Here is a 24,737-nt window from a genome sequence, read left to right as displayed (position 1 = left end):
GTTAGTTTCAGCTTGCTTGAGCTTGCTAACTGAGTGTTAATTCACCTGTTTCCATGTTTAATTTTAAAATATTTATTTTACAAAGGAGTTGTTTAATCTTAACTATCTGTACATGGAATTGTATTTTTTTTATTTTTTTTACAATCTTTACAGGAAAATGCCACGGGCACTATCTGATGTGGAGACATTTCACTGCAGCTAATGTAGAAGGAAAAGCTGTGTACATTTGCAAATACTGTGCCAAATCATATAAAGAATACAACACAGATGCAGAATCATCTGGCCAAGTGCATAAAGTTCCCTCAGCGCTCACAACAAGCAACCTCTGACAAAAGTCCATCTACTTCTATTCGAGGTGAAATGATGAATCAGACACCTTATCGATAGCAACAGCTCATGGTCCTCCTGGAATCAGATTTTTTTTTTTAACTCAATGGAGGAACGTTCTCAGAGAAATTATGAATGTCTTGCTCAAGCTGTGTATGCAACTGGTTCACCTCTGATGCTCACAGGCAATGTGTATTGGAAGAGATTTTTGAATGTTCTTCGCTCAGCATACACCCCTCCAACCAGACATGCTTTATCTACTCATTTGCTGGATGCAGAGTTCAAGTGAAGGTCAAGCAAATCATAGCGAAAGCAGACTATTGCAATCATCTTTGATGGGTGGTCGAATGTTCGTGGGCAAGGAATAATTAACTACATCATCCACCCCTCAACCGGTATTCTACAAGAGCACAGACACAAGGAACAACAGACACACCGGTCTCTACATTGCAGATGAGCTGAAGGCAGTCATCAATAACCTTGGACCACAGAAGGTATTTGCACTGGTGACCGACAATGCTGCAAACATGAAGGCCGCTTGGTCTAAAGTGGAGGAGTCCTACCCTCACATCACACCCATTGGCTGTGCTGTTCATGCATTGAATTTGCTCCTCAAGAATATCTTGGCACTGAAAACAATAGATACACTCTACAAGAGTGCCAAGGAAATGGTTAGGTATGTGAATGGTCATCAAGTTATAGCAGCAATATACCTCCCCAAGCAAAGTGAGAAGAATAAGATCACCACATTGAAGCTGCCCAGCAACACCCGTTGGGGTGGTGTTGTCATGTTTGACAGTCTCCCGGAGGAGTCTCTCCAAGAAATGGCCATTTCAGTCTGCCAATATGGACAGCCCCATCAAGAGGATCCTCCTGGATGATGTATTTTGGGAGAGGGTGGTAAGCAGCCTGAAACCTATAGCAGTAGCCATTGCACGGATTGAGGGAGACAATGCCAATCTGAGACCAATTAGTACACTCTGATTTCCCACCCCAAGATATTCCTGAACGTCTATTTGCGCCCCTACTGGCTGTGCTCAATGCAATGGCACTTATAAATGTAGATCCTTCAAACACCCACAAACAGAGAAATCGATCCCCATCAAAGGTGTTATCACCTGCTCCACTAAGGCAGTTATCTTAACTTGTCCTTGTGGTAAAAATTGTGGGTAAAACAAAGTGCGCATTAAAAGTACGTATCTCAGAGCATCGTAGCACCATTAGGTGCAAAAACTTGACTTACCCAGTTGCGGCCCACTTTTTGGAAGCGAACCACTCGATTTCTTCTCTGCGTTATATTGGCATCGAACATGTCACCCTCCCTAGGAGAGAGGGTGACCTTGATAATTTATTGTTAAAACGAGAGGCTGCCTGGATCTTTAATTTAAAGACCCTTGCTCCCTTCGGTCTCAACGTAGACTTTGATCTGAAGCCATTCTTGTGATTATAGTGTCTTTGCCATTTGTAATTGTTTGTAAGCTTCTGTAGTCTAAAATGAATCTATGACCGTATGCTATCCATTTGTTTTTTGTATGGTGTTCTTTGTATGCCATTTTTTATATTTGAGAATTAACCAATGATATTAGGCCACATTTGGCCATGATTACAGACATCGGTGTCTTTTGACACTATATAATCGAGTCAACCAAGCAGTGTTTGTGATTATACCCTGATGAAGACAGCTTGGCTGTCAACATTGGACATCACATTTTTGCATCTGAGCTCCTAGAGTGTGGCTCTCCTTTGTTTTCAAGTTTTCTACGCCGCTGGCCAGCACCGCGCCTAAATAGGTGTGTTCTTTTTCTTCTAGATACTTATAAGGTTTATGTTTCTGTCTACATATGATATGGTAAATATATCCAATGCAAAAACATTACATTTAAATGGTATTATATTATTTTTCATATTTTTGTTAATTCCCATGGAAAGTTTCCACCTCTGAATATTCCCCAAAATGTGCAACCCTACCTGCACCCATCATGAGGTTGCTACAACCTAGCCTATAAATTAAAGTTTACAACGTAGGTGCACAGGTCGAGAGAATTGTTCYTAGTCAAGGTGACAGGCAGTGACACATTCAATAGCACATTGCACACTCTTGCCTGCATCTAGCTGATCTAGGGTGCAATCATTAGTCCAACAGTTGCAAACAAGAGTTTCTATTGGACACATTCAGATATGTTTAACCTGGTTTGTTCTCTTTAAAAAACATTAACAGAATTGGCAGAATTAATAAACCCCTGATCACACGCAAACACAGTTCACTTTCATAGCAGCCACATAAAACAGCATGATCACTTTGCTCATTGTTTATACTGTATATTTCCTTCTCGCAACTATCTACGCACTCTCCTCCTCTCASCTTTTCCCCCTCGCTTGTGTAGTTCAGTGCACAACCCATCAGCTGTCTATTACCAGGTGAAAAATACTTTCCAAGCCAAACCTTCATATCATGACCACTAATCTCTACACACAGCCTACATTGTCACGTCATAGTCAACATAGCTACTAGAACAATCCGCCGGTTACACCGGCGGGCTCCGGTTGAATAAACCAAAAGCTTACCTTGGAAGACTTCCAGTGTTGGATAGCTAACATAACATCCCTTGATGCCATGTTTGAGTAGGCTAAACTAGCTAGCTGCATTCGCTAGCTAAGTGAAAGTAAAAAAATACAACCAAATATAGCTTTCTCTCATCCTTAATTTGAAGAAATTAATTTGTTCAACTTGTCTTTGTCTTTTTTTCTTTTTATTTCACCTTTATTTAACCAGGTAGGCCAGTTGAGAACAAGTTCTCATTTACAACTGCGACCTGGCCAAGATAAAGCAAAGCAGTGCGACACAAACAACAGAGTTACACATGGAATAAACAAACGTACAGTCAATAACACAATAGAAGAAAAAAAATCGATATACAGTGTGTGCAAATGAGGTAAGATTAGGGAGATAAGGCAATAAATAGGTGAAGTAATTACAATATAGCAATTAAACACTGGAGTGATAGATGTGCAGAAGATGAATGTGCAAGTAGAGATACTGGGGTGCAAAGGAGCAAACATATGGGGATTAGGTAGTTGGATGTGCTATTTACAGATGAGCTATGTACAGGTGCAATGATCTGTGAGCTGCTCTGCCAGCTGATGTTTAAAGTTAGTGAGGGAGATATGAGTCTCCAGCTTCAGTGATTTTTGCAATTCGTTCCAGTCATTGGCAGCAGAGAACTGAAAGGAAAGGTAGCGAAAGGAGGAATAGTCTTTGGGGGGTGACCAGTGAAATATACCCGCTGGAGTGCGTGCAACGGGTGGGTGCTGCTATGGTGACCAGTGAGCTGAGATAAGGCGGAGCTTTACCTACAAAGACTTATAGAGGACCTGGAGCCAGTGGGTTTGGTGACTAATATGTAGCGAGGATCAGCCAACGAGAGCATACAGGTCGCAGTGGTGGGTAGTATATGGGGCTTTGGTGACAAAACGGATGGCACTGTGATAAACTGCATCCAATTTGCTGAGTAGAGTGTTGGAGGCTATTTTGTAAATGACATCGAAGTCAAGGATCGGTAGGATGGTCAGTTTTACGAGGGTATGTTTGGCAGCATGAGTGAAGGATGCTTTGTTGCGAAATAGGTAGCCGATTCTAGATGTACTTTTGGATTGGAGATGCTTAATGTGAGTCTGGAAGGAGAGTTTACAGTCTAACCAGACACCTAGGTATTTGTAATTGTCCACATATTCTAAGTCAGAACCGTCCAGAGGAGTGATGCTGGACAGGCGGGCAGCAAATCGGTTGAAGAGCATGCCCTTAGTTTTACTTGCATTTAAGAGCAGTTGGAGGCCACGGAAGGAGAGTTGTAAGTCATTGAAGTTTGTCTGGAGATGAGTTAACACAGTGTCCAAAGAAGGGCCAGAAGTATACAGAATGGTGTCGTTTGCATAGAGGTGGATCAGAGAATCACCAGCAGCAAGAGCGACATCATTGATGTATACAGAGAAAAGAGTCGGGCCGAGAATTGAACCCTGTGGCACTCCCATATAGACGGCCAGAGGTCCGGACAACAGGCGCTCCGATTTGACACACTGAACTGTGAGAAGTAGTTGGTGAACCAGGCGAGGCAGTCATTTGAGAAACCAAGGATGTTGAGTCTGCCGATAAGAATGCGGTGATTGACAGAGTCGAAAGTCTTGGTCAGGTCGATGAATACGGCTGCACAGTATTGTCTCTTATCGATGGCAGTTATGATATCGTTTAGGACCTTGAGCATGACTGAGGTGCACCCATGACCAGCTCGGAAACCAGATTGCATAGCGGAGAAGGTACGGTGGGATTCGAAATGGTTGGTGATCTGTGCGTCAACTACTCACCATATTTCATGCACTGCGGTGCTAGCTAGCTGTAGCTTATGCTTTCAGTACTAGATTCATTCTCTGACCTTTTGATTGGGTGGACATGTCAGACATGTCAGAGCTCTGATAGATTGGAGGATGTCCTGTGTAAATCMATGGAAGGGGGTGAGAACCATGAGCCTTCTAGGTTTTGTATTGAAGTCAATGTACCCAGAGGAGGACAGAAGCTAGCTGTCCTCCGGCTACACCATGGTACTATCCTACAGTGTGCTGCTGAGGCTACTCTAGAACATTGCAAAACAGTGTATTTTAATAAATTATTTGGTGACATGGATATATTTGGTATGGTTGTATCTACAGAAAAAGGATAACCTTTTTCAATGTTTCACTATTTTTATGAAATTCACTGAGGATGATCCTCCCATTCCTCCTCTGAGGAGCCTTCACTCATTGAAATATATTTATTCATGTGGTGCAGCGGTCTAAGGCACTTCATCTCAGTGCAAGAGGCGTCACTACAGTCCCTGGTTCAAATCCGTCAGGGCTATCAGTGGTGTATTTATGGCAGAGCAAACACACCCTAGACTGTGTACCCATTAATGACCTCGGATGACTAGTATTAGACTGCAGGTGAGTGTGTGTGTGTGCGCGTGCACACACCTTTCACCCCAGAGATTTGGCACGCAGTACTGTAAAGGATGGTAATAAGGCTCTTTAAAACTGAGATGGCTGCCATGGAATGCAGTGGATGACAGAATGTACCCAGCAAACCAGGAACATTCCCAGGACATTTGCTAAGATTCCCATTAAGTTCTAGTTTGTGTTTTATCTAACATTATGATCATAACATCCCAAGAATGATCTAAGAATGTTTTGATAACCATTTRTTTTGTTAGTTTTAAATGAAATACCCTTGGAATCTTCTCCTCTAATGTGCACAACATCTGGAACAGTCCTCAAACGTTCTCATTACGTTTTCCAGTTGATGTAATAACAATGCACAAGTAAAGTTTTTAGAACATACAGCGGCAACAAAATGTGCGCAACGTCCTGGGAACTTTCTTTCAACATCAAGCGAATGTTATATAAACCTTTTATAATCATCAGCACAACTAGACAGTTTTTGTGTTATGAGAACATTTGCCACAACCTAACGAATGGTCTGGGAACTTTCACAGAACCAATTTTGGTATGCTGGGTAGAGTTCAGTTCAACCTTGCTCCACATGAATTACATACTGCCCTGCTATAAGCAACCTAACCAGAGGGCTTAGCCACAAGAGAGAGAATGAGTGAGGAAGGCTGCACTACAGAAATGATTTAACAACTAGAATACAGCTGTGCTGGCCAGAGAAGAGGGTGTATAACAAAGGGAGTACATTGTGAATGTTACTGTATTTTTCCATTTGGCTCTCGGAGGCCTGCAGCATTCTGTGAGTACAACTACGTTCAACAACACACAAAGCATAGGTCGTATAGTAAGGGTGGTTCAGTAAACTATGCTAACTAGATGATTTAATATTCATATTTAGGGGATGAAATGGTGCTTACCATTGTGAGTATGCATCGCAGCATCTGGCCAGTACTCTGGGGTTGGTGTGGCTATTCAGTAGGGTTGTTTGCACACGTATACACCACAGGAGGTAAGACAACACACAAGCTTTAACATGTGTGTCGTCCCAGATGTGGCACATTTGGAGACATTGTTCTAGTGGGACTGTTCCTGGCATCAATGGACTACGGGAGAACTCTACTGTGCTGGATTAGAACATAGCCTTCATTATCATCATAACCCTAATCCTCAGAAGGACTTTTGCATCAACATCATGAGTTACTGATTAAAAGCTAAAGCAGAATGAGCATTATTTATTCAATTGATTAATGTGTCGTTCCAACAATGATTTATTTTTAATAAAAATAATAGTTTGATGATAAAGGATAGCAGTAGTCTCTTTTGAGCAAAAACTCAGGTCGCACTACTTCATGTCTCCTCCTGAGGGCACTAACTCACTAAATGCACAGTACAACTGAGAAATTATCAAAACAATAACAAATGTTTGTGCATTTATTAATTCCTTTACCACATTTAAACTTACTATTATTGCTTTTCCATGAAAGATCTCTTTTCACTCTACCATCTAACTCTAAACATTACAGTAGCTTCATAGGCAGATAAAGTACATTAGCTCTCACAGTGGAACACTGTCTGTGAATACAGAAAGACCACAGTACCAATGAGCATGTAGGGATTGCATGTCCAAAATGGCCTCAAACCATACCAGAAGATCCCTGCGAGTCAGTTACTTCAGAGCCAGCCAAGTCTAACTGTAGCGTCTCCTCTCACTGTTATCATCTGTCAGTTCTCCTGTGTGTTGTCCTCTTCTCCCCCTGTCAGGTAACCCCAGTCTGTGAGCAGGTCTAGACGCTGGGCTGGTGGGGTGGAGAAGTATTTTCTCTGTTTCTGGGAGTAGGTTTGGACTGGGGGGACGATATCTCTGTAACTCCAGTCCTGTCAACATAGATTATATATCTATCTTTACCCTGTTTAAATGAATCATACATAATTATATGTATTAATATATGCATCATTTGCACCCATTATTGATATAGAGACTGCAACAGTATATAGTTGCAGACCTACCTGCCATGCTATCCTTATTGTTGATCTATACTTATTAATCCAGTATATTGTAGCAGGGCTATCTGCCAACCATATTATTGATCAATAGTTATTACTATAGTTTATAGTGTGAATCCTACCTGCCATCTGAGGTTGAAGTCCTCCAGTAGCTGTATCCTACTCTCCCTGGCAGGAACACAGTCTGGAGGAGCTGTCTGCTGCAGCTCCGAACCCACCTCAGACCCAACAAACACTAACATAGCTCTGATAGCAAACCAGCCCCCCAGACGCGGGTGTATACACACACCAAACATCTTCTGTAGAGGTGACAAGAGGAAGGGAGGGGGGGGGGAGGAAGACAAAGGGGTAGTATAAATAGTTTTATAAGTAATACAAATGACTGTCCATCTGTTAACCAAAGAACATACAGCACCCTATTTATCAATCTATTAGTAAATTAATTACTGAATAACCCCTTTGGACCCGTCACTCACCTTCTCCCCCCAGGGGTGGTCAGGTATGTCGGAGCGTTGGTAGTAGTACACAGCTCCCGCCACATGGGCAGCACTCTGGGCCAGGAACTTGGGCTTCCTGCTGGGCAGCATCTCATAGTCATAACTCACATCTACCTTCACACCTGGAAAACACTACAGAAGGGGGAGAGAGAGATGGGGGGAGAGAGAGATGGGGGGAGGGGGGCGAGTGATGTGAAGTGTGGCACAGGGGTGTGTGTATTAATTAAGTCTTGTAACGAAATCTGTTTAATAACAACCACACGGAAGCAAACAGAGTAAACGGAACMAAACMGGGAGGGACCTACCTGAATTTTTTCCAATACAAACAATTTTTGTTGCAAAACATTTTCCTTTTGGAGTAAACTGTTTCAAAACGTTTTTCAACATCACTCCATCAACACCCTAGGTGTTAACGCAGTGAATGATGCACTGGTTGCCCCCACCCACACCCACCCACCTCAGAGACTGTGTTGTTGATGCAGTGTTTGACACACTGGTCTATGGGGTCTGCAGACACCCCCTTCCAGTCCCTGCTCTCTATGAAGGGCAGGAAGGCCTGTTCAAACATGGCTGGAGTGCTGAGCACCACCGCTCCCAGGGTGTCATCAGGGTAGGACAGACGGAGAGAGGGGGACAGGACTACATTGTACCAGCCAATCTGGGAACACATGCACAACAAAGAATAAAAAGGTGGGTKACTTTTGTAGCGATTAAGGGGGAACAGCCAGGAAGGGACACGTTTCAACAACCCTGTCGTTATTGGATAGATATACTATCACCTGTGCCATAAGTCCCAAACCTGTTGGCAGACTACAGTCCAGTATGGTCAGCTTTTATCATTTTCATATGAACAAGGCATGGCTGAGAAAGCGTGTACGAACTTTGAATTGGAGCTTGTCAACTTGACTAGTTTAACAATTGACGACACGTTCTCTGACAATATTGCAAAAAGGGCCACGTTTACAGTTTMACGCAAATTCTTTTAACAAATCGCTCGAATGGAACAACGGCCTTAACGTTACCTTCAGTGGATAAACTTCAAACCCCAACTTTGACAGATGATTACTCAAAGCTTTTCTCACATCTRCCACATTGACCGTGGGCAGCGCCATCACTGAATGTTTAAATGTGTTGGATTGTGGGAAATAGTGTTCTCTATCACGTGACTCTCTTACTTCCTTGTTGTAAGAATTGAATCTATTAACAACAATACCCAGAACCKATTAGGGCAACATATACTACGCAATCACGTTGTCGAGGATTTAAAAGTGGAACAGGACAGTACGTAAGTAGCTAGCTAATAATTTACATTTCTGCTCAATGTTTAATAATGTATATTTACAAATGAGGACGTGATGTTCTGTAATGTTAACCAAACTTTGAATTGTTTCATCCATCGCTGAAATATCGACATTTAGCCAGCTTTCTGTTCATGCACTGCTTGATTTGTGATTTTGAGTACTTGGTGCCAGGGGCAAATCAACAGTAATGCGAACGTCGCCATCGTCGCCAATGTATAAACAAATCACTAGGGTGAATGTTAGCTAGCCAGTCAATAATTCATTGCAAACAATGCCCATGACTTTCAAATTCGAACGCAACGTTAGCAACAACACAAAGGCAAGCCCAAAACAAAAGCCACCTGCAACGGTACTTAGCTAGCGACTGTTAGCTGTGTAAACTCATATGTCAATGAAGTGTCATTGATTTGTGTTAGCCACTTCATCATCATTCAGCAACCAACCAAATCGTCTAGAGTTACAGCATCACACGTTCGTTATAAAATACTGGCCAATGTAATGGCTAATCTCATGCGTGTACCATATTCATTTCGTTTATTTGTTTATCATTTTGCTTGTTTAAAAAAAATTGTTTTTATAGTACTACTGATATTGATTACTTCATTGTTGGGAAAGGGCAATAAAGGCATTTCACTGTACTTGTGTACAATAAAACTTAACTTGTTGAGATTAAAAAGTTGACAGTGGAGATTTGGGCAGAGGAACACATGAATGAATACTGGATTGTGTAGGGATTTAGAGCATGGAAAAGATACCCTGCAGGTAGAGGGCAAGTGCTTTAACTTTTGTTCCATAAATACTCAGACATCAGTCTTGGCACCCTTGTCCTATGGTTTGAGTAGAGCAGCCCTGACTGAGATGAACTGGGACAACCAGCTGAGCTCCATCCTCTCAGCAGCTGATGGCAGCGTTGCCAAGATGAGGGTGAGTAGCCAGTAGATGGCACTATAACATAATTATGCATACGTGGCAGTGCATTACCATGGGCTTCATCAGAAGAGTTGACTGCTAATTCTTAGCAGTTAGCTAGATTCTAGTTTTACAGTATATGATAGAAACATTGAAGTTCATAAATACCATATGTACTTTCCCCACTGTGTGTTGACGGGGTTCATGTTTCCCCAGGAGAGACTGACCACGCCAGGGAATTATCCAAAAGGAAGAGAAGGTGAGGGGAGATCTCTGTGGTCTCTAAGATGGCTGACTGTGACACACTTTCTCTGTTGGTGATTCCCCCTCTTTTTCTGCTCCTTCTTATTCTCTCTGTCTCTCGCTCACTCAGTAGATCTCTATCCAGTCAGGGAGGTGGCTAGTGTGTCAAATTTGGAGCTCCCTCGTCTCCCCCCTCTCCCCGAGTCCTCCATCTCTCTCCTCCCCCCTCCCTCCTCCGCTGTGCAGTGGGKAGACCTGGCAGCCGTCCAATCACAACTGCAGATCCAGAGCCAGGTCCGTGCGTGTGCTCATACGTGTGTTCATGTATAACTATCATTTTTATTACATAAAAGGTGCATAAATAGTCCTACATTTTAGCTAATTTCTTCTTACTCCTACTCTTTTTGTTCTAATGGTTGCCAGGCCATAGAGTCTCTGACCCAAAGTCTTCATGACATGGACAGAGCGAGACACTCTCAGCAGCGCCACATACAGGCACTACAAGGTACATACACCTATCGTTATCACACAACACTAACATTTACTGCTCAATATACCAATCTTGATTGGTTGAGTGATTGATTTGTTGATTGAATATTGTAGATGTGTTATTCTTTTATCTCTCAGACGAGGTTCGCAGGCTGCGAGAGCAGACGACGGAGAGGGAGAGAGAGCGGGAACGAGAAAGGGATGGAGAGAGGAGAGGGTCAGGGATGACGAGTCCAGAAGTGGAGAGAAGGATGGAGCAGTGGAGGAGAGAGGTGGGCCGTGAGCTCAGCACTCTGAGAAGGCACATCACCAGAGCCACGTCGCAAGGCAACCTGGAGGAGAGGTGAGGGGGCGGGGTTTTACTCACCTGTGAGGTTCAGGTGATCATTATTTTATGTGTAGCCCAAAACCAAATCAACCATTAGCCCTTAGTATGGAACCATACCGGTTTGGTGAAAGCTGATTGTTGTCCTTTTATAGTTTCTGCTCTAAGCTGCGAAGGGAGGAGTTGGATCATTTGAGGAGAGAGGTGGACACACTCAAAACCCAGCTCAGTGAGTCTCACATACAGTCTTGTTCTCAGTTTGTTTTTCTGCAGGACTACACATGTCTCAGACTCAGAGCTGTAGAGAGGGCAAGCACAGTCTCGCTTACTGCTACTCCTTTTCTTTCATCGTGTGTGTGTGTGTGTGTTTGTATTTGTGTGTGTGTGTGACAGGGAGGCAGGAGGAGGACATGTTTCTTCAGCAGTCGGAGGCCAGAGAGACGAGGAGGCAGTATGAACACAGCTGCAAGGTATTAATGAATGAAGGAATTAAATTAACGATTGAATAATTAAAGAAGGTAATTTGAGTGACTTGTTTTCTCTCTGTCTCCCGACCTCTAACCTCTATACTTTGCCTTTCCCCAGACACAAGAGGAACTAACAGACAGCTACAGAAACCACAGCTTTGACCTGGCCAAGACTGTTTCTCAATACACACACACAGAGCAGGAGGTCCGCCAGATCAGGTGTTTGTGTGTGTGTGTGTGTGTGTGGGTGTGGGTGTGGGTGTGTGTGTGTGTGTGTGTGTGTGTAATGCTATCACTGTGTCCTGCAGGATAACTGTATCAGAGTTGAAGGACGAGATCAGGAGTCTGATTCTCCGGGAGAGACATCACACACCTACTGTTACACTACACACAGCAGGTAAGAGACAGACACACAACACACACCTACTATTACACTACACACAGCAGGTAAGAGACACACACACATATCTACTCACCTGAGTAGTATAACCCTGTTTGTCTATAACCCCCCCCCCCCTCCAGTTCCAGCATTAGCTGCCTTCTCCCGCCGTAAAGAGGTCAGGGGTCAAAAGGCGGAGCCAGACTCGGACTCTGACGACTTCAGTCCCACCCCCAGTCTGGCTGAGGTCAGCTCTGATGACCTGTCCTGGCTGGATGATAGAGACACAGGTATACTCACACACTCACACTTTGCTCCTGTCAGTGAGGAGCAGAATTAGTCCCATTATGGGTCCAGTTTGTWTCAGAGGAACAGAAAGTGTTGTAACCCTCTCCCATTAAATAAAGGTGAAATAAATAAAATAAATACACACCACACATGTACATTTGGGCTGTAGATCTAACCGTTTTAGTGACTCATCACAACATGTCTGACTCACCAAGGAACAGGAGGCTGGCTTAACAGTGTACGTGTGTCTGTGTGTGCATGCGTGCCTACRTGATTTGTGTGTGCACGCCATAGATCTAGCACAAAGGAAGAGGGAACTCTTGTAGTTTTTATATTTGATTAAAAGAAAATGATGAGCTTGCAGGTGTGTGCACACAGATATTGGAGTTGGATGTGGGTTCATGTAAGACACACACCAGTGACCTCCATTGAACGTGTGTTATGTGACTGACTGTAGCTCTGCTTGCCTGAGGAGAGGACCGAGAATCCCTCATTTCCTCTCCATCCATGTCTGCTGGTCAGCAGTTTGAGAAACGTGTGTTTTTGGATGGGATCCTAAACACTTCCTGTAGTGTGTGTGTGGCATCTAATCTAATTATCCTGTCCGCATGCGCCTCAATTGCTCTGGGAAACATTTAGAGGTCTGATCCCAATCTTTCTTACGGGAACACTAGTCTACTGCTAAAACCCTTGGGACTAGTACACGTACACACACGTTGACGGTTCTCTCTTTCAGCTCCTCGTCTAGCAGTACCTCGGGTACATCAGAGCTCCCATTCTGCAGGAAATGACCTCAGAGGACCAGGAAGTGGCCTGGACGATGATGATCTTGATGATGATGATGGAAACCTGGAGTTGGGGTCAGACAGCCCCCCCGACCTCAGCCTCAATGACCTTTGAGAGGCTTCGTCATGCCAGTGTTTTAGTGTGCTAGGAGTTCTTTCTTTGAGAAGTTTTAAATGTCTCCACATGTGGAGACTGATAAAGAAGTTTTTGGGCACAAACCTCAAACTCTGACTAAAGAGGATGATGAGAAAGCTCAACTCAGCTTGAGAAAAAGAAAGCACCTTATTTTAAAAACTCCTTTGTGATTATGCTCTGTCTGTTGTCTTGTGTCAGTGTTTTTTGGGAAAAGGTGTACAATAGTATTTTCTATTACACACCAGTAGTATTTAACTCAACAGTGTGGCAGCATTCTGTGATTGCCTTAATGAATTACATCTGGGGAAAGCTTTGATTTCACTGACGATATACAACTTGATGATCACTGGTGTTTTGAGTCTAAGACTATTAGTAAAACCTAATTAATAAATAGGGTGGACTGATGTTTACTTTTACTATCTAAGGCTGATACAAATCAGTGAGGTGCTCTCTCTTATTTGGTWCTGTATTTTTATCTATTTACTGTAAAGTATTGAGATGCAGCCCAGGCCTCTCTTCTCTCTCGCCTTTGGACCACAGACAAGTCCTGCTGTGTAACACGAGTCAGTCTGTTTAATATTTCAGCAGTTAGAGACTGTCTAGCCAGATAACAACACCCCCCCCCCCACGAAGTGGAATGGCCCATGGAGCGAGGGACCACAGATGGGCTAGGGAGAAGAGGGGGGGTTAATGGAGGGGGCAATGGGGAAGGGGTGAGACAGGGAGGGGCTCTGGCCATAGTGATGACAAGTTTTAATGTGGATGATTCAGGGCTTTCTCTTACAGTTCTATCACACAGCCAAGTACTAGACCGCTGCTTGTTTAAATGTTACATTGACTCACTGTACGGCCTGTAAAACAAATGTGATGATTTTGGGCTTCTGCAATAAAATTCTGGATAAAGAGCTGTAATAAAATAGTTAATTTGTTGTAGTTACTTTTGTTAGTGTGTGTGTGCGTGCGTCAGCCACCGCAGCCCAACAACCAAGATCTGTAATGAGAGACAGGAACGAGGATGGTTTCATATCTTTAATCAAAAAACATCATCACTCCAGAATCCACGTCAAACAGTAAAACATATCAACCTTATAATACAACCAGTTAACTTTTTGGCACTTCATATAAGGAACTACTAATACATGGGTGCAAATGAACTACCATTCCACTCCACATGGAGTCAAATAGAACCACTCTGTTTCAACTCTGACTTAAGTCCTGTTGATGCAGATAACTGGCAAGACAACAAACGTCAGTCTGCAACAAACTAATCTGGTAGCCCAAGCAGGAACACTAAAGTCTAGATTAAATCCGGACCATGGAAGATCCACACTATAGCGTGATTGAAATTTAAAGGCAATGGTTCTGCATTCATGGAGACTGCATTCACGGTAAACGCAGCATATGTCGGCTCAATTGGAAATGACCTTTACATTTCAATCGCGCTATAACGCGTATCTTCAGCAGTCTGGATTTAATCTAGCACTAAATCAGCTAACTGTGACAAACATTCAGAAATAGACATAACTACTGCTTTTCCAATTTGTTTAAAAATGTCAATTATACCATGTCGTTTGATTTCAAGTCGACCTTTCTTTATAAATTGGAATGTAAAGTTAATTCAGAATATTATGAAATTTAGCTGGCTAACTCTTTGATCCTGCTTTGTGCCATACCCCCTTGTCTGTGCCATACTCCACTGTCTGTGCCATATATACTGTCTCCAATACAGGCCTATGGCTTCAACTCAAGTCTCCCCAATAGAGGTTGGGGGTGTTCTTTTCTCCTGTGTGTCTAACACACGCAGACTAACACACAGACTGCATTCCCCTCACATCAATGGAGCATTATGCTCATTATGTCACAAACGCCTTACATTAAAGAGTTTCTCTCTCTGACCTCGTGCTATACATTTACAATGTCTGTGTTCATGGAGTAGTTTATCAGAGTTCCCTTCCCTTGAGACAGTTAATGGACTGCATGCTAATGGTAGCGGCTAGCACTGACTGACTTGGGCAACAAGTTACCCTCATGTCAAGTAGCTACATGATTAAACCAATGAATGAATTGTATTGAAAGACAACTGGCCAAATTCAGTTGGAAACACTGCTGCTGAATCTGCCCAAGGCTCTTCCTTACTAAGACATGTTAGAACATAGGTCTGGGCCTGGCTGTGAGAACTACAGTAACAGACAAACCAGCCTTATAGTTCACAACACCTGCTTTGAAATGTAGAATTCTAACAAGCATGGAATGTATTGAGCCGCCATCGAGGATGGTTTCCTCTGTATTGTACTCTGTAAATAGCTCTAGTGGGGAGGAAGAGTCCATTTCAGGCTTTATATAAAGATAAATGTACTAATGATACTCAGAGAGACAACCTCCTCCCTTAAAAGTGTGACTGACCAGGTTTGAACCCAGGTTGTCTGCAGGCCACAAGGCTGTGTTAGCCCAATGAACTAAAACCACCAGACTCCCAATAGAGAAACAAAATGAACAATAACAAGCAGGATCTTTAGAGAGGAACTAGTTTCCATGGAAACGCTCAACTTAAATACCCCAAACCACACCCCCCCCCCACCCTCCCATCCGCGCGTGCATGCTCGCTCAACCATGCAGACACGCACACACAGACACAGACACAGACACAGACACACACACACACACACACATACATGTCCTCTGTAACGTAAAGTGCAACCGTACTGTACAACACTATATAGCCAGGCACAAGTAGCCTACCAGGCTCTAACTAGTGATGAAAGAGAGGATCCCTCGTTACCGAACACTCAACCAAAACACAGCTGACAGAGTGCACCCTAGAATATAGAATGTAAAAGTGGGAATGCTGCTGATGGAACTTCGGATCCACATAGACCAGGAAAAGAGCTGTTCACACTCACACAGAAACCCCCTGTTGCTCACAGAGACACAAAGGTGGTGAGGGAAAGCCAGGGATGCATCTCAATGGTCTAAAATGGCGCCTCCCTCTCCTCATCTCCTCCATCTGCACTGATTTGAAAACACAGGGTCGATAAAAGCACTATGGAGGATGCCTATCAGCAACTAGCTTTCACCAGTCCACGTCTCATGTCAGTGCGGATAAAAGAAAGGATATGAGGACAGGGGACAAGGAGAGAAGGCCAGGTTGGACTATAGAGACGCAGCCCCAGTTCAGAGGGAGAAGGTCTGTGGGGGTCTGGCTGTTCCATCAGGTCAGACTGTGTTCTCCATCATCATCAGTAGCTGTACATGGACAGGGGAGTATCCTCCATCATATCATCCTAAACAGGGGAAAACACAACAGGATGTCAGCGGGAACAGGAGTAAATGGTGAGCGCTGGTCAAGATGACAGGTGCTGATTGAAGTAAACGCTAATGCTAACAATGGCTACTTAGTGTAATAGCTCACAAAAGAAGAGTGACGCTTACGCAAGTCTTCAGGTCTCATTAATGTTAAGCGTTACACTGTCTCTTCACCTAACCACTTGTGTTCCATTGTCTCACCATAGGCAGGTCCTGGAGCCTGCGGAACTCAGGCCGCTGGTCCCGTCGTCGCAGTTTGATGAAGAGGAGCAGGGTGATGATGGCTGCAGTGACGATGAAGACTGACACTAGTCCAGCTAGGAGAGGGTCCAGGGCAGGTCCACCACTATGGAACACTGGTTCCCCTGCTCGGGTGAGGGGAACATATTATACTATATATATATACCACGGGAGGTTGGTGGCAACTTAATTGGGGAGGAGGACTGTGGGTAAATGGTCTGTGGAATGGTATCCAAAACATCAAACACACGGTTTCCATGCGTTTGATGCCATTCCATTTGCTCCGTTCCAGCCATTATTATGATCCGTCCTCCCCTCAGCAGCCTCCTGTGATATATAACATAATATATTAAAATATTAAATATATCATATTATAAAATATAAACACAAGCTATTAACAGGATGTCTTACAAAGAGAATAAGACAGACTTGATTGTAGGGTAGTGACAGAGWGAGCGAGCAAGCCCGGGGCTTTCTGGGCATAGGACTAAACTGACGCACCCAGCAATGAACTGGCATCCCAACAAAAGCTATGCTGTTCTTTGTTTCCCTGCACAAGTCTGCCCCCCCCACACACACTCCCTCCTAAACATTTAAGGGTACTATCAGCACCACCACCCCACAATCATCTCTCTGTCTGGCAAGAGACAGAGCCAGTCATGGGACTGACAACTGGACCGTTTAGGTTTAGTGTGTGTGGTTTTATTAGACCGGGGTTGGATGTCTCCCCCCTTTATACGCCAGAGAGATCATAGTATATAATACTGTGGTTGCTGCTGTTTGATAACAAATAACAAAACACTAGCAACATAACACACACACACGCATACACAACGAATCCATCTACTCACCTTCCACCACATTGAGCTGAGAGGGGATGTCGGCATGCGTTTTAGCCTGAGATGGAGGGCTGCTGGCTGGGGTGGAAGCCGGGAGAGGGGTGATGCTGGATGTCTGGGTCTGGGGCTCAGACGTAGGTAGAGCTAGGGGAGAGGTGGTGGTAGTGGTGGTGGGAAAGGTACTGAGTGGCTGTTTAGGCTGGATAGGGTTAGAGGTATCTGGGTTAAGGCTGGGGGTTGAGCTGGGCTGGGGGGCAGCGGAGGTGTTAGTTGGGTGGGTCTCAAGCCTAGTAGGGGCTGGGGAAGCAGTGGTGGTGATGGGTGAGTGAGTTTTGGAGGGATGAGGGGCATGGCTGGATGGAGTGGTGGAGTGGACAGGTGTGTGTGTGGGGGTGGTGGAAGGTTTGTGAACGAGGACTGTGGTTGTGGGTGTGTGTGTAGGGGCAGTGTGGTTGTCAGAGGGAGCATCAGAGGGCTGTACGGTTTCTTCAGTGAGGTTCTCTGGGCCAGGGGTCTTCTCAGGGATGGGAGTGGGGGCAGGGACCCCCACACTGGTGGCTAGAAGAGAGAAGAAGAAAGGTTTTTAAGGGAAAATCAACACAAAGAAAAGAAGGACCCATTAATGTATTAAGTTTACAAAACTTTTTATCAATTAGAAAAGAAATTGATAGGTGAAAAGTCACAGTCAATATCTGCATAAAAAACATTCAACAACAAAAAACACAGTTGAACGCACACACACTCCAATTAGCAGTGTATCTTCTAACTCCCAGCCAGAGGACACAGAGGAGAGACAAGCAGCAGTGTATCTTCTAACTCCCAGCCAGAGGACAAGAGGGAGACAAGCAGGCAGTGTATCTTCTAACTCCCAGCCAGAGGACACAGAGGAGAGACAAGCAGCAGTGTATCTTCTAACTCCCAGCCAGAGGACACAGAGGAGAGACAAGAGCAGTGTATCTTCTAACTCCCAGCCAGAGGACACAGAGGAGAGACAAGCAGCAGTGTATCTCTAACTCCCAGCCAGAGGACACAGAGGAGAGACAAGCAGCAGTGTATCTTCTAACTCCCAGCCAGAGGACACAGAGGAGAGACAAGCAGCAGTGTATCTTCTAACTCCCAGCCAGAGGACACAGAGGAGAGACAAGCAGCAGTGTATCTTCTAACTCCCAGCCCAGAGGACACAGAGGAGAGACAAGCAGCAGTGTATCTTCTAACTCCCAGCCAGAGGACACAGAGGAGAGACAAGCAGCAGTGTTGTGATGAGATAATATATACCTGTAAAACCTCCCAGAGGATACAGATACAGAGAGTGAGTGAGGTGCAGGTGGTGGGGGTGTATGTTTGCAATGAGCCAATGTGTGTGTGTGTGTGTGTGTGTGTGTGTGTGTGTGTGTGTGTGTGTGCGCGTGTGTTTGCGTGTGTCAGGCTCCAAACTTTCTCACCTTTCTGTGCGAAATCACACTGCATTTAATCACAGCGCATCTCTCCTCCTCCTCCTCTTCCACCCCCCTCTAGTTCTACACTCTGCCCTCTTCCTGTATGCCTAACAACACTGTTTCTTGCTGTTAATTCTCTCATGATCTTGTTTTTTCCCTTAATTTATCCCTCTTCTGTCTATCTCATGTCTCTCTTTGTGCTCTAGTTAGTAAACCCAACAGTATCCTCCTTTTAAGGACCATGTTCTGTCTTCTAGTGTGTGTGTGTGTGTGTGTGTGTGTGTGTGTGTGTGTGTGTGTGTGTGTGTGTGTATGTGTGTGTCATCACCTCAGCCCAGTCACAGCTCTCCACTCTGCTTGTGCTGTGTCTGACTATGTTGTGGCTTGATCTAAGGTGGCATGGCTCTAAATAGACTGAGAACAAGCTCAACCATTTATCTTAAACAAATTATATGTTTAAATGTCAAATTTGAAATTTTATTTGATTAAATAATAAAGTAGTCCTCCGAACCAATACAATTCCATTCATTCTATTTTTTATCTTGTACAGTACATTTACCTGGGACCTCTTTTACCACTACGACTGCTGTGTCGTTGCTACTGCTATTGCTGCTGTTGCTGCTGTTGTTGTTGGAGAGCCCTCCATCAGTGAGGTTGCTGGCTGGCTTTGGGGAGTCTGTGCTGGGGAAGGACAGAGAGCCTGGAGGAGAGGGAGAACCTCCAGGGAGGGGTGCCTGAACAGCCCCGGACATACCTAGGGTCAGAGGTCCGTCTGAGGGAGAGGAGTGAGCACCAGGGTCCTGGCCTGGAGAAGAGAGACAATCAGGGTGACATTTTGACGTTCAGTTAATATGAGTGTGTTGCTGAAGCAGTGCACAATAAGGAATGACGTAAGGAAAGTCATCAAATAGTATTTTCATGATCTCTGAAATAAGCCAATCTGTGAATGATGCCTTTCTTCCGTCAGATAGTCCTTGTTTTCCAGAAGAATGACAGATCTATTAGATCCCTTCAGGACCAGTTAGCATCATTTCTTCCAACTCCTCCTGAGAAGGGGAGGCTGCTCTATTTTTAAAGAAGTGTAGACAGAGAGGATAGATGGTCTACTGGAATAGATGGTGAGGCAGAATACAGATGTAACATGTATTATTCAACTCTGGTCTATGTCTGCTAAGGAGGAGACATAGGGGACATGCTGAGAATTGGATTCCTTTTAAAGGACTGACATCACGTAAAATATGCATATTCAAACACCACTATCTGTGACTGTCTATTGCTATCTGTTAAACAACACAATTCCTATGCAATTAAGGAAAGCTTGATCCAAAGTGAGCTGACATTTGGAACCCATACAATAGCCAAGCAGTAACCTTTAACTAGGCAAGTCAGTTAAGAACAAATTCTTATTTTCAATGACAGCCTAGGAACAGTGGGTTAACTGCCTTGTTCAGGGGCAGAACGACAGATTTGTACCTTGTCAGCTCGGGGATTCGAGCTTGCAACCTTTCAGTTACTAGTCCAATGCTCTAACCACTAGGCTACGCTGCCGCCCTTAATTTAAGAAGATGAGCATCAGATTAGATACTTAGATTCACTAATCTCTCTTGATCGTGTTCAATCTCTCTTGCCCTGCCTAAACAATCTCTAGTCTCAACAGGCTCACCATAGTAATCAGGTAGGTTTAGTCACTGTCAGCATTGGTACCAAAAACATTGTAGTTGTTTTTTGCATGGTGACCCACCAGATGAAAAACCCCAGGTCTGTAACGACATGTTAGTGTTGAACCATTAGGGAGCATTAGTTCCAAAAGAACTGCAGAATCGTGCTGATGTAAATGGGACATTTTTAGCTTTGTGTCATGCCTGTTGTCATGCTGTATACACGGTTCAACAGAGTTTTATTGCAGCCAGAAAGGTCACGTGCTATCTGTCTGTCTCTCTTCTCCTCTGTCTGTCCTTCCCTCGTCCTCATTTCCATCTATCTATTCCTCTCCTCCTTACCCTCTTTCCTTCTCACACTCCCTCCACCTAGCTCTCTCACACGCCTCCTCCATCTGATAAAGTCCAGAATACCAGTCTAATGCCATTACAAGCCAGTGACACAGTGACGTGGAGCCTCTTATTCCCCTCTCCATCACTCACACAGCTCAACACACACAAACAAACACACAGTGACGTGCACAAAACATGCTGATGGCAAGAAAGCCCATGCATGTACACACAAACTTTTGACATAGCTATAAAAGACCATGCACACACACGAACGTACACATACCAGTGTGTGAAAAGTGAGTGGCTGTACAATACTGGCCCTGTTCCCCTGCCTCATTTCTGTTAGGGCTGCTCAGGTCAAGCTGTGGGGGGAGGGTGTGTGTGTGTGTGTGTGTGTGTTGTGTCTGGAGGGGTTTGGGGAGTTATGAAGGGAACCACTGTTTGCCATAGAGAAACACTTTCCCCTTTTCATGCGTTACAGGGTCACACACATGAACACACACATACACACTCCGCAGTCACACACACACACTCAGGGCGATACAGCATGTACCTGGGGAAATAACTTGACCCTTATGTCTGAAAGAACAGCCAACCATTTCTCTGCTAGCAGTTTTCCTTTTAGCACTGGGTGTGTATCTGTGTGAGAAGCTATACTGTGGTTGTTTTCTAGAACCATATTTAGGCTATACAAATCTAGGGACAATCAGAATAACAAGAATATGACAATGCTGCTCACTGAAATAGGCCACTTATTTACAAACACACAATCCTCCTAAGACCCTGTATAAAAAAGAAACATCTGAAAAATCTGTATATACTCAGATTAAAAATGTAAATGTCAGAGTTCACATGGAATATAGCAAAGGAAACATTGTGTGCAACAGTGGCCTTTTCAGAAGTCCTTATTCAGGTTTCGGTTTTTGCCCTGGTTTGGCCTCTGTGTAGCCTCTCCTCTCATCTCCGCTCCTCTCCCCCCTTTTCTCTACTTCTCCTCTCCTCAATCCTCATCCCCTCCTCTCCTCTACTACAATTTAATCTAACCAAGCTTGGTAGAAAAATGTCAGTTGACTACATGACTATAGACTAGAAGATGACTGGATGTCACTTTAGTTGACAGCATATAAAGCCAACTCCAGGCTTTGACATTCAACTGACTGAGTTTCCACACTCATTTACGAGCAGCAGCAAATGCCATCCTGTGACTCTATGCTATTTCCAAGTTCATTTTAATTCCAGCTTGAAGACCTTGTGACAGCATCGTGCTGCAATTAATAAAACATTTTCAAATGTCAACCTGTGTTTCCCTGTCCTTACTTAGCCAATGAAGACTATACACTCTGCTAAGTAGAATTGAGAGTCAGAAAGAGAGACAGAGAGAGAGAGAAAGAGAGAGAGAGGGGTGAGAATATAGAGAGAGAGAATGTGAGATGGCAAAAAGAAGGATGGAGGGGTCAGAAAGGGAGAGAGAGATGGGAGGGAGAGGTGAAAGGCAGAGTTGTAAGAGAAATGGAGTGTGAGTGAGGAGCTGAGATCAGGTAGAAGTATGGAGGAGGAGGAGGAGCTAATACTGCAGCAATAAGTGCTCTGTACTTTTTTTAAACACTAAGGCCTGTGCTGTCTCTGTATTAGATAAGCGATATGCGACTTTAGTTTTGGGCTGGTTCATTGCTGTCTAGGAGAGGGAGACAAAAGGGAGAGACAGAGGGAGCTGGCCAGAACACAGCTAAGAGTGTGGCAGGCACATAAATGTTTGTTCTGAACTATAAATAACTGTGATTGTTCCAAAGCCTACTCAGCCCCTCCTACTGAGTGCACACACACACACACACACACACACACACACACACACACACACACACACACACACACACACACACACACACACACACACACACACACACACACACACACACACACACACAGAGACAGACTATGTATATTGGAAACACAACATTTTAGAAATCCTTGGTACAATAGGATAGAGTGCTTGCCTTGCAACCCTAGACCACAGTTCGAGTTGTGGTCAGGCACTGATTTCGACCTAAATGTGCATAATTTTGCACTCGACAAGTGTCCTGGGGTACACCCAGGGGCCGTGGTTGCTCATTTTAGTTCCAGCCCAGCACTAACACCTGTTTGCCTTTGATTAGTTGAATCAGGTGTGTTACTGCTGGGCTGGAACAGAAATGTGCAATGCTGTGGGCCCTCCTTGTAGGAAAGGTTTGAGGAACACTGGATTAAGGCAGCATCCTTTCCCCTTTCCTTCATCTGCACCATAGAGAGAACAACCGTTACATTATCTATAATGTGCACAAAGATATAACACCCACACCATGGAACCAGGGTCCAACCCTACAACCCCCATGCTTGTCCTCAGAAGATGACCCTGTGTGTGTGTGTGTGTGTGTGTGTGTGTGTGTGTGTGTGTGTGTGTGTGTGTGTGTGTATATGTGTGTGAGATAAAGAAACCCTAGACTAATTACAGTTAAACAGACAGTCATTATTCTGAACAATAAAAACTGATCAATAGAAATATCTAAAAACAGCGAATTGTGTGTGAGAACTACTGTATATGCTGAACTGTTTGTGAATAAAATCTTTGTTCATTGTAGCACACCAACAAGACGACTTTTAGTGGCTGGTATGGCTCACTAACTGATTCAGAGGGAGTTACAATTATCATGGTAGGCCTACCACTCGTTAACAGTGTCATAACCTAGGCATAGACTGTCTGCATCTCTCACACACACCTACTTCTTCACTATCACTGTGAAATGTTAACTAATAATGTGAGAGACAGAGCAGACCATCAAATTAAACAAAGAGAACAAATATAGGATACGCAGAGGTTTGAGAAAGAGAGAGAGAGCAAAGAATAACATGATGAAAATGTAAAGGTGGATTTGAAATGGCAATTTAGTATTTACCTCAAGAGGTAAGCAGTAGCAGGGATGACAGAAAGATAGCGAGAAGAGGAAAAATAAATTGACTGAAATAACTGCTAGAGGCATAACTGTATTATAAACCTACAGACACAATGACTTCGACATACAGCAAATAAATCACATGGCCTTTTTGCTTATTCAAACAGGCCACAACTTATCCATCATGCGCACGATTAAAAAACTAAAAAGGATCTGATTGCCAGGACTACAATGCATTCTGTGTGTATTTATTCTAACAACCCCTGAAACTGCGAAAGAAAACACAGAAGTGCGAATCCCAGAGCTTCTTACCTTCTACATTCGAACCCAAGCTGAGGATCAGAGCGCACAGAGCGACGAGTATTTTGGTTTCCATCGCTCTCTCCTATGATATAACAGTAACTATTAGAACACGGATGCCGTCTCGTCCTCTTCGCAGAGGTCTATTGTAGTTAGTTCTCTGTGGCCTCCTAACTATAAATAACTGTTTGCGCGGCGGCCCTGTGAGAGCAGGAGTGAGCTACAGTATCTTGCTTGACGAGTCTCCGAAGTGCACGAATACAAAGTATTCTCCTAAGCGAATACAAAGTGCCACGTGTTTAACGCAGTTATAGTTGGGTCTCCTTCGCTGCTGACTCACTAGTTCTAGCCCCTGTTCCTCGGCAGTCTGACGAACACACAACGTAAAGAGATCCAAGCCAAATAGACTGATTTTCCTATTAGCCTTTGGTCAGAAAGAGGAGTGTCATCGCTGAACCATCACTACCAGTGACACAAGTGCCAATAGAAGGGGCATGAGGGAGGAGAACCAGGAAGGGGCACAGAGACGCCCTGAAATTACAACTCATACAGCAGATTTATCATACAGTCTGTGACA

General features: G+C 44.1%; 3 protein-coding genes across 6 annotated transcripts; 1 reads left to right on the top strand and 2 right to left on the bottom strand.

Annotated features, from left to right (window-relative positions):
• Nucleotides 1-6,718: 6,718 nt before the first annotated feature.
• mmachc (metabolism of cobalamin associated C) lies at nucleotides 6,719-8,939 on the bottom strand. The gene is made up of 5 exons (XM_024003463.2): nucleotides 8,825-8,939; nucleotides 8,260-8,460; nucleotides 7,782-7,934; nucleotides 7,428-7,604; nucleotides 6,719-7,176 (listed from the first exon to the last, which is right to left on the bottom strand). Exons 1-5 carry the CDS (start codon nucleotides 8,912-8,914, stop codon nucleotides 7,024-7,026), a joined length of 774 nt encoding a protein of 257 aa, XP_023859231.1. The 5' UTR covers nucleotides 8,915-8,939; the 3' UTR covers nucleotides 6,719-7,023.
• Nucleotides 8,940-9,008: 69 nt separating this feature from the next.
• LOC111975269 (RNA-binding protein 25) lies at nucleotides 9,009-13,564 on the top strand. 4 transcript variants are annotated; one of them, XM_070447611.1, is made up of 12 exons: nucleotides 9,009-9,087; nucleotides 9,908-10,027; nucleotides 10,229-10,271; nucleotides 10,389-10,549; nucleotides 10,679-10,760; nucleotides 10,883-11,087; nucleotides 11,225-11,298; nucleotides 11,463-11,539; nucleotides 11,655-11,755; nucleotides 11,845-11,933; nucleotides 12,059-12,205; nucleotides 12,940-13,564. In XM_070447611.1, exons 2-12 carry the CDS (start codon nucleotides 9,962-9,964, stop codon nucleotides 13,101-13,103), a joined length of 1,209 nt encoding a protein of 402 aa, XP_070303712.1. In that variant the 5' UTR covers nucleotides 9,009-9,087; nucleotides 9,908-9,961; the 3' UTR covers nucleotides 13,104-13,564. The 4 variants fall into 4 exon arrangements, with proteins under 4 accessions (XP_070303712.1, XP_023859229.1, XP_023859230.1 ...); XM_024003461.2 differs by having other exon boundaries at nucleotides 10,859-11,087; XM_024003462.2 differs by having other exon boundaries at nucleotides 10,386-10,549.
• Nucleotides 13,565-15,798: 2,234 nt separating this feature from the next.
• On the bottom strand, nucleotides 15,799-24,644 carry LOC111975268 (putative uncharacterized protein DDB_G0290521). Its single transcript, XM_024003459.2, has 5 exons — nucleotides 24,173-24,644; nucleotides 19,502-19,747; nucleotides 17,519-18,064; nucleotides 16,629-16,792; nucleotides 15,799-16,405 (listed from the first exon to the last, which is right to left on the bottom strand). Exons 1-5 carry the CDS (start codon nucleotides 24,234-24,236, stop codon nucleotides 16,361-16,363), a joined length of 1,065 nt encoding a protein of 354 aa, XP_023859227.1. The 5' UTR covers nucleotides 24,237-24,644; the 3' UTR covers nucleotides 15,799-16,360.
• Between the last annotated feature and the right edge of the window lie 93 nt (nucleotides 24,645-24,737).

The sequence above is a fragment of the Salvelinus sp. IW2-2015 genome, linkage group LG16 (genome assembly GCF_002910315.2).
Source record: "Salvelinus sp. IW2-2015 linkage group LG16, ASM291031v2, whole genome shotgun sequence".
Classification (NCBI taxonomy): Eukaryota; Metazoa; Chordata; class Actinopteri; order Salmoniformes; family Salmonidae; genus Salvelinus; species Salvelinus sp. IW2-2015.
Note: the sequence above shows the minus strand (reverse complement) of the source record. Positions and strands in the feature narration are given on the sequence as shown.